This window comes from Mycteria americana, chromosome Z, assembly GCF_035582795.1.
Source record: "Mycteria americana isolate JAX WOST 10 ecotype Jacksonville Zoo and Gardens chromosome Z, USCA_MyAme_1.0, whole genome shotgun sequence".
Lineage (NCBI taxonomy): Eukaryota > Metazoa > Chordata > Aves > Ciconiiformes > Ciconiidae > Mycteria > Mycteria americana.
The window spans coordinates 63,643,193-63,655,681 of NC_134396.1; the positions used below are offsets into that span (position 1 = coordinate 63,643,193).

A 12,489-nucleotide genomic window follows, 5' to 3' on the forward strand; every position below is an offset into this window, starting at 1 on the left:
AAAATGAAACTCTGAGGTTATTCAGTATTTCAGGTATAATTGAAGAATTTAAAATTTTAAAAAAATATTGCGGGCTTTGTATTTTTAATCTGATTCATAATTTCTGAAGTGGGAGGGGCTGTATTAGAGAACAGTCTAACAAATGTAGCATGCTCTATGGCCACACATACAAAGGTATGTGTATTCAGTAATGGCAGAAGTTATCGCACAAGTATAAAGGCAGAAACTAGCCAGTCATGTTTTGGAATAAAATTCCAAACAGTGTTATTGCTGAATCTGCAAGTGGGTACAGCTGTGTAAGAGGATATTGCTATTTTCAAGCTACTCAGTGTTACCTGCCTACCTTTCCTACCTCCCCCAGTAAATATCCATATAGAATGGAAGATCCAGGGTTTGAGATCAAAACTTTAAACTTCTCCACATAGCTTTATAAAAACATTTAGTTTTTAATAGAGCAGGTTTGTAGTACTTGGAGTTTCTTCATGTGTTAAGACTTCCCATTATTGGTTATATAAAAACTGAATGGAACAAATGAAAACGTAGGGTGAAAAATGGGTTGCTCATTTTATGAAAGTGACTTACAAAAGGTCTATATATGTCCTAGCCTGAGTTTTGCAATTCCGGTGCGTATTTTGTTATACACAAATTTTGCTTTGTGTCTCGCTAAGTTCTTAATTGATGCTTCTATTTATAGGCTCATGCTGCTTGCTACATAATTGTCACACCAGAATGTACTTTTGGAAGATTAAGGAATATGATTCTTCCTCCAAGCTGTGTGCAATTATTTTCTCGCAACTTCAGCAAACTGCATTGTTTTCGAATATCAGAAAATTTGCAAACAGAATCAGGTAAAAACTTTTGAAGTTGAATGCAACTAATTGATGAGCATGTTTAATCTAGCGTTGTAAGTCACTGAAGCATATGATTGCTAATTTTCACTGGCTTTTGTGGCAATACTATAACTTCTGTTTCTGGGACAGGATAGAGATTTTTAAATGCAGGCTGTGTGCAAAATACCGAAACTTCTGTTTACTGGTGCAGAGCAATTTGAAAACTGTTCTTTAAATAGTAAACATGCAGAAAGTGAAAACCTGAAATCCAAAAATTTGCTTAGCAGTTTAGTGTTATCATTGCTACAAACACTTGCTGATACAAATGTTGGTTTTTATTTAGCATACCATGTATATAGATATTTTTATTTGCCTCTTTGATTAAGCATCTGCCCTCTTAAGATTTCTATGCTGAAAGGAAATCATGTATTTAGCAGGGTAATGGTCTGCTGCCATCTAGAGTGTACGTTTGTTTAACAGCTCTTTAGGAACAAGATAAATTTTTTTAAGCCGCTGAAGTATTTTCTAATTTCTATTTCAATTATTATGTTCTTGTAAAGCCTTTCTTTTGGTGCTTGAATACAATAGGAAAGCAAATAAAAGGCAGGCAAAATAGAGGTCATGGAACTTAAATATTTGCAACTGCACTTTTCTCAACCTCACAGGTTGTTCTTGAACTTTCTGCTTTGAACATATAGGTTTGGTGAAGGCAGTTGGTTGCTAGCAGGAGCCATGTGTTCTCATGTGCAGAAGCTATAGCCAGAGTCCTGCTACTGCATGAACTGCATAACCCTAAGTCTACATAACCTAGGTAGACTGAAGTGATCTATAAAAGTGTGAAGGGGGAGAGGAGGTGTTATGTTGCTTTTGTTGGTTGGCATGTTTTTGTCAGTGAGTTATTTTTCTTTTTAATGATTTTGCTTGTTGGTGGGGGAAGGTGAAGTACAGTACATACTTAAAAGTCATAGAGTTTTTAATGCTTCAACATAAGAAATAGCAGAAATAAACAATCTGGATGAGCTTGCTTTTGCTGGAAGACTCATGATGAACCTTGGTTCAGGTCTATTGTTAGGTATTCTACCAGTGTCCCAAAGGCTTAAGTGAAGATAAAGTTGTATTATTAACAGAAGTTAATCACAAACCTTTTAAATAGTCTCTTTGGATGTGACTTTTCTGATGTTGACTAAGTTTGTCTTTTAAACAGTGGTGTGTTCTTTTAATATGTTAGACTTAAATTTTTTCCTTTTTCAATTTTTAAATCACCTCTAACTAAAAATTGAACACAGGGCACCTTGAGTGAAAGAATCCAAGGTTACAGCTGCACCTTCTAGTCTCTTCCTTCATTATTTTACATGGTGGAAGAGAAGGTTTTCCATTTCAGGACTTAGTGCAATGCTAAGTGTATGAGTTCATGTTGCGCATATTCAAGTTTTTTTGAAGTAATGTTTTCTGCATTCCTTTAATTAAAATGTATGTTTTGTACTTTAAATTGAGAGAATGCAGTGCAGATCAGTCATTAGCTGCTGGTCAGAAACAGACGCATGGGGAAGAGGAAATACTCAGGAACTTAATTTGGACCATTTTGAGTGCTTTGATGTGATATGAAAAAAAACCAACCCAAAGAAAACCCACCACATTTGGAAAGCCAGAATGTGTTTTTATAGTGCTCAGCCTACATATACCCGGATGAAATACAGCAACACCCTGAAAAATCTCTTTTCTAACACCAGATCTCACTTCTGCCCGTCTGTGAGAATTTCTGCTCCTTGGGCTCAGCTCCCCATCCTGCGGGCAGCAGCCTCCCAGGGTGGAGGGGCTGCTGACACCCAGGGCAGCAGGGGCCCAGCCATGGGGACGCTCCCCTTTCCTCCTGCCACAGGCCCCAGGTGTACCTCTGAAACTGATGGCTTCCCCAGCACTTGACATCTACCTTCCTTTTTTCATGGTCAGTGGGCCACGTTTGTGGCTCAGCAAAAGGCATGAGAATAATACTTGCAGTGCGGTGCCTGCCTTGTAGTCTGCTGTGCATATGGTGTTTTGTTCTATTTTTCCTTAGCCAATGATGGTATGTGATACTTGTGTTAGCATCTAGGTCCCTGATGTTCAGGTACAAGTCCGATGCCTTCACCTGTGGCTCCTTGTTACACTGTTCACATCCTATTGAGGCTTGCTTTAAGACCTGTTGCTGGAGTTTTGCCGCTCTCAGTTGTCTGCTGGAGATCAGCTGTCTGCAGGTCCCTGCCAAAGACACCGAATACCATTGCTATGCATGTGTTTCCCTCTGCCCAGATTCTTCCTTAAAGGCAGAGCTGGGAATTCCCTTAAACTAATTCTCACATCACCCTGCGTCGAGGGAGCTCAGTGCACTAGTCTGGTAGTCCTTCTTGTTACCTGTGTTCACAGAACAGACCTGCATTTTCTTTCAAAAACCCACTACCCCCTGTGGCCATGTGCCAAAAGCTACCAAGATGTATCATGGGTCCAGCAGCTCCCTGACACTCTTCAGGACGTTTTTGAAGCTCCTCTGACCATGGTGCAGCTTGGGACACCTGCCCTGGGAGTTGCTGCTGCTTTTCCAGGGGAAGGCGTAAGCCCTGGATGGCAGATCTTGTTAAAGATTGTGTGCATGTTAAGGGTGTTTCCAGGGAGCAAGGAGCATTTCAGCTTTGTTGGAGGATAGCACTTCTGTCCTTGCTTCTGTGGGATGCATCGTGCAAGCATGCTCATTCAGAAGTCCTTGCACTGCAGCATGCACAGGGGAGGGTGCTTTTCTGTTGCCACAGCTGACGAAGGGCATCACTCGGAAGACTGTGAAAAGAGCGGTCTGCGGTACCAAAGAAGTGTTGGCGGTCGCCTGGATGAGTTAACTGCTGCAGGCACAGCTCTTCCCAAGGTGATCGTTGGGAAGTGCCAGATGACTTGTCCTAGACAGGGAATGAGCACATCATCATTGACCTACTGGGGAGAAATTGTCCGGCTTAGCTTTTGCCACTGGGTAAATGCTAAGCTTCATGGCCACCATTCAGTGAACATCTCTGTGCTGAAAGTGGCTTTTCAAAACTCTTGGGCTACCGGGGAAGCAATGGTAGGGCAGTTATCTCCCCTTCCTCCAACTGACTCCTGTCTTGGCGTATTTCAAAAGAAGTCATTGAACTTCATTGGAATAGTTTCAAGATGTTGTTAGTGTAGATTTCCCTGCTATCCAGACTGAGGGAGAAAGAGTAATAAAAGAAAGATGTCAGCTTCTTCTGATCTAAACTTAGAAAAAGGGGAGGGTTGGAAGCAATCGGGAATTCTTTTATTTCCTATTGTTGTATTTACTTACTCTTTTTAAATTTTATTTTGTCTGAAGTGAAATTCGAGAAGGCATTCAGCTTCCATTTATTTCAGGGCATTTCAAGACCATATTGTCTAAATTTCTCTCCAATTTGAAACTTAATCTGTTTGTCTGTCAACTATAATAGGGAAAGTATTTAAACCCTTCTTTTATATTTTAAAAACCCCAACCCAGAAACATTATTGTTGGTCTGTCTTGTAGTCAGTTGAAGCATTACGCAAATACTCAGTAAGTTACCTCATCTCCACTTTAGGACTCCTGCTAAGGACCCTTCTTGACATGCTGTGATTCTGCTTCTTGGAAGGTTTTCCTGCGTTAGGCTTCTGACTTCCCTATTACCTCTTTTGCTCTGAAGATCTGTCTTTACTGATTTTATTTTTTCTCTCTTGTTTTGTGCTTTGATTTCCTGCTTTCTCCCTCAACTACAAGGCATAGTTTTTATAAAGGTGTTGTCTGGCTTATATCTTTTGGGAGCTTTGTCTGAATCCCAATCGAGACTGACTGGGAGTTTCAATGGGTGGGAGTATGAATACTGTTAAACAATCAGCACACTGGTTTGGCTGATGTTGCACGCTACTGCTACCCTCCGAGAAGAAAAATTTATCACATTTGGATTTGCACCTGTCTTCCTGTATGGACCTGAGTGTCAGGAATGAGAATGTAGTCAGGATGCTATCTTCACAGAAGTAAATGTAAATGTTAGTAGCTTTTATTGTAATATTTTCTAAGTATTTTATGTGTGATTTTACAGGCTGTGTTGTTATCTGACATGCTAGCTCCCAGCTTTTAGTGAGAGCAATGAGCTGCTGTCAAAGTCCTCTTCTGGAGTGCAGTAATTTCTTTCTCTTTGGATGTCAGCAAATGTATTTTTCAGTTATGGAAGTTATTTATATAATACCCGTACTTCTGACTGGAAAGCTGTTACTGCAGTTCTTGGACTGATTTGGTGATTTAAAACTCAAGGGAAACCATATATAATTTGGTCACAGGCAAACATCGCAGCTTGAGAAAGGGATGAAATGCAGTAGTTGCAATATTAAAGCTAATAGTAGAAGGACTTCAGGTATACCTTCACTGTAGTTACATGATAATGCAGGTTTGGTTTTTTTAATGCTTTTTTTGTAGTATGGATTATTATCATAAAATAGGCAGAAGAAGAAAGTGTGCTTTTCTGATTGGATTCTTTTGTGTTAGCTTCTTTGATGGAAACAACCCTTAAATGACAAACACTTCCCCCCTCCCTAGTTCAAATTAACAAGAATCCTTTTTTAAAATGTTTCTGTTTTCACAGATGAAAATGATGACGTAGATGGGTCAACACAGGGATCAGCAAAAGACGTCCAAATTTCAACAGATTCAAGTAAGCAGAATTTTAGTAAGTGGTGAATAGTCACCCATTCCAGTCTTTATTCATATAATCTTAACTTGCTTCGCCTTATGAAAAAAATATTAAATGGCTATTTTTCTAATGCTAGGTATCAATTTGAGGTTCAAAGCTTTGATCCAACACACTTATCCAGGGTCTTTCAAATATCTCATCACTATTTTCCACTGGTAGATTGGCCTAAGTGACAGTCTGTTCATTACCCTGACAAATAGATCATTTCCCTCAACTTGGTAATCGAAGAAAGAAAGCATGGTGTTAACAATCCATAGATAAGCAATCAATTTAAAGGGCAGACAGCATGTCTTTTCAAAGCCTTTTTCTTTTAAGATAGCTGGATCCAAATCTTACTGAAGACACCAGGTGATTTTTTAAAAATTATTTATTTATTTTTATTTATTTGCTTGGGCATGTTGCAGTAAAAATGTATGTATTCCTGTGCATCAAGATTGAGCCAGGCTGGTTGCTTCTTATGCACTTAAATTCTTATGCGTGTGGAGTTTTCTGGGGTTGGTATTAGCCAAACTCTTACCTTTCAGAAGATGAAACCAGACACAATTTAAGGGCATCCCATCCCCTATATCCATATTAGTAACTAGAAAAACATGGTACTTGCTACTTAATGTAGCTGCATGGATTGTTATAAACCCCCAAATTTAAAATCAATAAATATGATTTTTTTTCCCTTTTTTTTTTTTTTAGCCTAAAGTTCTTAAATTAATAGGATAATTGTGCAAATACTGTTTGGATTTTTTAAAAATCCAGCTCAGTAAATAATTAACTCTGTTAGGGAAGTGATCTCAAACATGCTTTTATTTCTCTTCTTAAAATTTGAAGCTGGTGTCTCTTAATGACTGTAAGTTATGATCCACCACCATGCTGCCTTATTATGGGAGCAGGCTCTGACTAACTGCAGTTTATCTAAGACACTTTTGCTTTTTCTAGTGTTTTAAGTGACATAAGTGGTTTAGTGTCAGGGCTTTTATCGTTTGCCAACTAAGGCTATTTCCCTTACTCATGACTGTCAAAGAGAGCAAATGATGTATCCAGATATTTCAACAGGATTGGTTGAAAGTACTAGTACAGGACAGTTCAGCTTTAGACAGCCTTCCCAAAAGAAGGAAAAAAGATACAAAAACTGGGGGCAGAATACAAACTTTAATATGTCTTTTGTTCATATACAGTGTCCGTCTGTGGACTGGAGAAAGCAACAGTAGATGGTACATGTTCAATGCTCGTGTAAATAATAATTACTTGTGTTTTAAATAGAACAGTGGCATTAAAACAAATTGCTTCCTCTTAATACATGTTCACAAAACTGAAGTGAATGTAGAGCCCAGTAACTTGGCTGTGATTTAGAAAGCTCAATAGTTGGAGAGTGATTCTAATGTCCCTTTAAAAACAAAGCATTCACAAAAAAAGAAGATAAAATGATTGAAAGCTTTAGTTTAATGATATTAGTGGTCTCCAGATCTGGTACCCCAGTAGAGGTGAAGCTGCTGCAGCATTCTGTCCCCTCTGTGGCTGAGCAGGATGAAGGTCTGTTAGTGGGAATGCTGGGAGTGGGGGTGTGTGTGTGTACATACATGTATTCTGACACACACACACATATATATATACACATGCATGTGTGGCTGTGTGCATGTAGGTGTGCATACATATATGCACATGCACACCCTCTCCCCTCTAGGTCTCTCAGTGGGCTGCCAGCCCCCATGGTCTCTCCAGCAGTCATCCTGGACCTCCTGGTCCCTCCAAGTAGTCATCTCCACCAGGTGCTTCACTCAGAGACGCACACACACGTGGCTCCCAGGCCACTTACCTTGCGTGCCAGTGAGCCCAGCCTGGTGCTCACACAACAGCTGTCACTCTGGTTGCTGGCACTGTGGGCACATGGGTCCTAGTGACCTGCGGTCCTGCTTCAGTTGCTGCACTGAGGAACCCATATGCACACATGCACGCAGAAGAGTGGAAACCACAGCCACAAACCAGTTAAAAGTAGCATTTAATTAGAAGACAAGGACAGACTGTGCTGATCAGGTGCAGGGCATGGCCAGGCAGGCACACCAACCAGCAACGTCTGTAGGTGTGACCAGCTTCTTTTATCTCATTATCCCTCTATTTTCTCATGCTTGTCCTCCCCAAACCACCTTGATCCCTCCCTTCCCCTGCCTTTGGTTCCTCCCATAAGCATCCCCTAACAACTTTTGTACAATCCCAGAATATTCTTCCCATGCATCTCCTAGAGCCCTACACCCTGAGTGACCTCCTCTCTCGGTGAGGTGACCCACAGAGCTTCTCCTGCAGACTCACCTGCTGGGTGCCACCCCCAGCCCATGGGCTGATGCCCTTGTGTCAGGGCAGGGCATGACTTCTCTGATAACTTCTCTGACAAAGTTATTGGGGTTCACCTGCCAGCTGTTGTGCTTCTGTGCCTCTCTGTGTGTGGGGAGTCATAACCTATCAAATTAAACATGACAGAGGCATGGTTATAACGTGCTGGACCTCTTCCACCCATCTCTAAATAATACCATTTGTGTAATATGGGTCAAGAGTGAGCTGCTCATTAGCTTCTATATGTTGGCGCAAGCACATCTGCCACATCTTTTGGGATGTTACCATGCTCTCCCTCAGGAGTGTCTGAACCAAATTATATTCCAAAATATTGTAGCTTTTCTTAATTCCAGCTCTCCATGTTTCACAGATGCATATTTTTAAAAACAGTGAAAACAAGTCAAACAAATTGAATAATATTGATTTGTAAGGACATGCTTTTCTGTAGGAAAGAATGCAAAGTCTGTGGATTAATACTGGAAGAAAATTTGAATGAGTGGTCTGCATTCCCTTTTGTTTCTTTGCTATTGTAGTAGGCTTGTTGAGTGAAGTGTAAAGTTAGAAGATTTAAATGTTAATTTTGGGAGCTTAAATATGTTAAGTCAACCATGAAACTTAGCCTACCACAATACTGAAGCCAAAAGCATAAAATGACCATAGAAACAACCCTACACTTTCTGAGATGATAGATTTGATAGGTTTAACAGACTTACAGAGCAGGTTTGGAAAAGGACTATAAATCCTTGTGCCTGAGAACATGAGCCAGCTTCTAAGGACTTGTTGACACAGTGAACAATTAACTTGAGGAGAACTGAATGTTACAGGGACAGTAGGATAAACATCATGGGGATGCTCTCATTAGTGTAGTTAGTTGTATTGTCTGGGGAAGGAGTTGAGCCCCAGAGTCCATTTTCATGCTAAAATAATTCTTGGTCATTCTGGGAATATATAACTGATAAAACTGCTCTGTATTGATAGACCTCAGATAGCTGGGGGTGGAGGTAAAGAAGGGGATTAAAAGTGCTCCTTAGAGGTGCCTCTCAGGGGTGTGCATTGTCTGTCCTTTCTGAGATGTGATATTGAACTAGGTTTCAACCACCACAGATTATTCTTGTTTTCCTGGAGGCAGAATTCATTGGTCTGAGCTGAGATGCAACCATAGATGTAATCTGTCAGGCTTGAGGCAAATGTTTGAAAATCATTCGTATTATTTCATGGTAATATGAAGACATAGTGTGTGGGAGGGAAGTTGGTTTATTGTATATATGCAACAAATGAATCCCAGAGGAGGTGTCTCGGTAATTCCTGAAATAAAAAATGAGTTATTAAGAGCTCTTACTTGTGTATCAATCTGCAGGTATCTGGGAACATGAAAAGCCATTAGACTCTGCCCTAATTGCTTGCCAGGAATCAATAAAAGCAGAGGGTACTTGACTACTGTATAGTGAGGCCTAGGCAGTTTTTATTTATTTCAAAGCTTATCCATCATAGATAGTGGTTGGGGGATGTTGCTTCTCCATGTCTTCAACTTTTTTCCTTGCAAAAGCTTCTGTTCAGTGGTACTTCAAGAGATACTCATTTACAAGTTGAATTGCTATACCTGGTGTCATTCCGAAAACGTTTTTTCCCCCAAGATGGTTTGGTTCACCTGCATTTTAAGATATTTTGAAAAAGAGGACTATGCTCAACTGTGTTGAATGAACTAGTGGCTTAAGTGCTGGAAGAGGTTGTATATTTCCTTTTATTGGCTGAATTGCTTGTACTACTGGGAAAAGAAAAATGAGTGTTCTGAAAAATCACACATTGCTCTCCTTTTGCTTCACTTTCCCCATTGTGCACATCTTCCTTTCCTCTCCTTCCCTCAACCCCCTTCACGTGCCTTTTCTGACACTTGATACTGCCCACTATTGTTCTCACTTCTCACCAAGTTGTGTTTTGTGCTCTTCCCCAACTTGTCTCTCCCAGTTCCCCTCTTTCCCCAAGCACAACATTTACTCCCCAGTGTTGCTGCTCCTTTGGCTTTGTTCCCTTTCAGTCTGCCTATCCGTCTCTTGTTCCCCGAATCCCTTCTCCCCTCATCCTTGCTGTCTCTTACCAGTTGGTAGTCAAAACGTTGGCTGCTCTAGATGTCTGTTTCAGGGAAGGCAAGCACCCCTTCTTAATTACTTCCTGAAAATGTAAAGAGGTTTTATGGAAAATCTCTTCCAGAAGAAGGGTTGGAAAAGTCTTCCTGTAGTTCTGTAGCATCATTGTCAGAAGGCTATGGAGAGATATTTGCAAACATTATTAGCTAGTGTTAATTTATTCCCTGCCTTAGGGGTCCTTATGACAAGGCTTATCAGATTTAAAATTTAACCGTAGATACTTAAGAATGACATGGAGGTCCATGTTTTTTGGGTTGTTTCTGTGATTATGCATTCTTTTTGCTTTAACATCCTGCTAGTCTTGATGCTTGGGTACAGTTTCTCCATAGCAGTCCACTGGAAATGTGTACAGACACATTTCAGGAGGTGTACTGAGGACTCAACAGGCTTTCTGGCTCTGTGTGTGTGCAACCCATTTGTCAGACAAGAACGTGTGAAGAGCGAAGGGCATGGCCCTGACCTGGGAGTCTCTCTGCCCCGTGAGTGTCTCTTGGCAGGCGCTGGCTGCATGTGAACTGTCCGTTTCAGCACGTGCCCATCTTCTGCAGGGCGAAATTCAGCCATCAAGAGAAAACCCTTTCTGAAGGAGGTTTTAGAGGAATCTGACTGAGGAGAGAAATGGGGGGGCTGCAGTGCTGTCAGCAAACGTACTTTTCACAGTATGTCCTTCCATGGCCCCTCTTTTGCCAGGCAGTGCTCTGCTCAGGTAGCTGTTCACCTGCTGAGTAAGGGAGATAAAAAGTTGTTGTATTAGATAGACCTAAGTCATTGGCTTAGTGCTTGCTTATGTCTTGTCCCAAATCTTCTGACAGTGTGGAGACCACCTTGACTGTAATTCTGCAAGCAGGAACAAGCTGTTTTCAGGAGGAAGCAAAGGTGGCATGTGTGGATTTGAGGGATTTTTCCTCTAAAGATACTTATGAAAATGTTCAGCCTTCATAAAAAGGGTTATTGTACTCTGCTAAAACTGCTTACAGATAACTAAGCATGTCACATATTCCTCTGAAACTTGATTTAAATGGATTTGGAGCCCTAAAGCTTGAGGGAGAAGCAGGTGAAACCAGATCAAGTAGTGATACATATGGCAGATGCTTGGAGAAGTTCTAAAAACCACCCTGGAGGAGAAGGGTGAAGAGATGGCTACCAGTATGGGAGGACAGCTATTAACACAGCTTTGTGCTTCAAAACTGTCTTGGAACTACGGAGATTTGAGCTACTCATGAAAACAAGTCCAGAGAAGTGACACGTGCAAGTGGCTCTCCTAGAAGAGGAGCAGCTGGAGAAAGGAAGAATCTGAGATTCTGAAAGACTCTCTTCAAGACCGATAAAAGAAAAAATACACAATTCTTACCTACTTTATTGCTGCCTTGTAGGTTGTGAATGGTAATACTGTAATAACCCAAAATTTGCCAGTCCACACTTGTAATTTGAAGTAGCAGTGACTAGAGAAGGAGAGCAGAAAGCGCATGAATAGCACAAGTTTTGTTAGGAAGAATGGTTCTTGGTAAGCAGTGTTGCTAGAATTTAGTCTTTTAAGAGTAAATTCCACCAATGTTTGGTGTAGGCCTCTAGCTTTCTTCAGTGGCAAAAACATTCAGGACTACATCATTTCCCCATCTTGGCCACAAGCCACACATAAGTCTTTACAGAAGCTATGTCCTGTCTGTGGGGATTTGGAAGTGAAAGGACATGAACTTTGGACTCATCAAATGCTGTTTACCCTCTTCCCAGGAAGACTTGGTATCTTAGCCTCTGAAATCAAATTCCGTGGTTTGGTAAATTATGCCTGGAGTTGACCTTTTTGTAGTTATTTTACCCTTGAAAAGCATAAGCATGAAGAACAGTTGGTTTTGGTTTTGTTTTTTTTTTTTCCCCAACTCAGTATCCCATGATAAGAAAAAAAAGTAATGTGTTTGTGAGGAGAAAGTCCTGATACTGTGTAGTCTGATCCAACAGGAAAAGATAAAAGACGTTTGGCAGTGAAGTGTCAATATTATAAAACAGGCAGTAACTCCTTTAAATACCAAGATTTACGTGCATCTGTTGCATATTAGCAAGATTTTTTTATACTAAGTAGTGGTATGTAGACTTCACTTCTATAACTGGATCATTTTCTAGTATTTAAAAACTGGAACAGGAGGGAGAAAGAGCTTTATCTAATTTAAAAAGTGATTGTAGTTGAGCTTCTTTCCAAAGCTAGTTAGACAAATCAGACTGGCATAAGACTCCCATTAACTTTCATGTTGTGGATGTACACTTGAATTAGTTGGGAAGTGTTTTTCTGGATTACTAGTTGTGATCAAATAAGTAGCTGTTTGTTCTTTTGTTAATGTGTCCCCAGAAGCTCACGTGCAAGAAAGCCATCTTTCATCAGGTTGCAGTAAAAGTGACCCCTGTGAGGAGGACAGTGATGAAGTTAAACATTATTTTTCACTGATAAATTGAGCTTGTTTTGTATGA

The 12,489-nt window shown here is 40.5% G+C and overlaps 1 protein-coding gene across 1 annotated transcript in view; it reads left to right on the forward strand.

The window, feature by feature from the left end:
- DGKQ (diacylglycerol kinase theta) overlaps positions 1-12,489 on the forward strand; it is a 103,809-nt gene that overhangs the window by 43,322 nt on the left and 47,998 nt on the right. The window contains exons 6-7 of the mRNA XM_075526761.1: positions 695-848; positions 5,459-5,527. Coding sequence (XP_075382876.1) covers positions 695-848; positions 5,459-5,527 — 223 coding nt within the window. The remainder of the gene's footprint in view (positions 1-694; positions 849-5,458; positions 5,528-12,489) is intronic.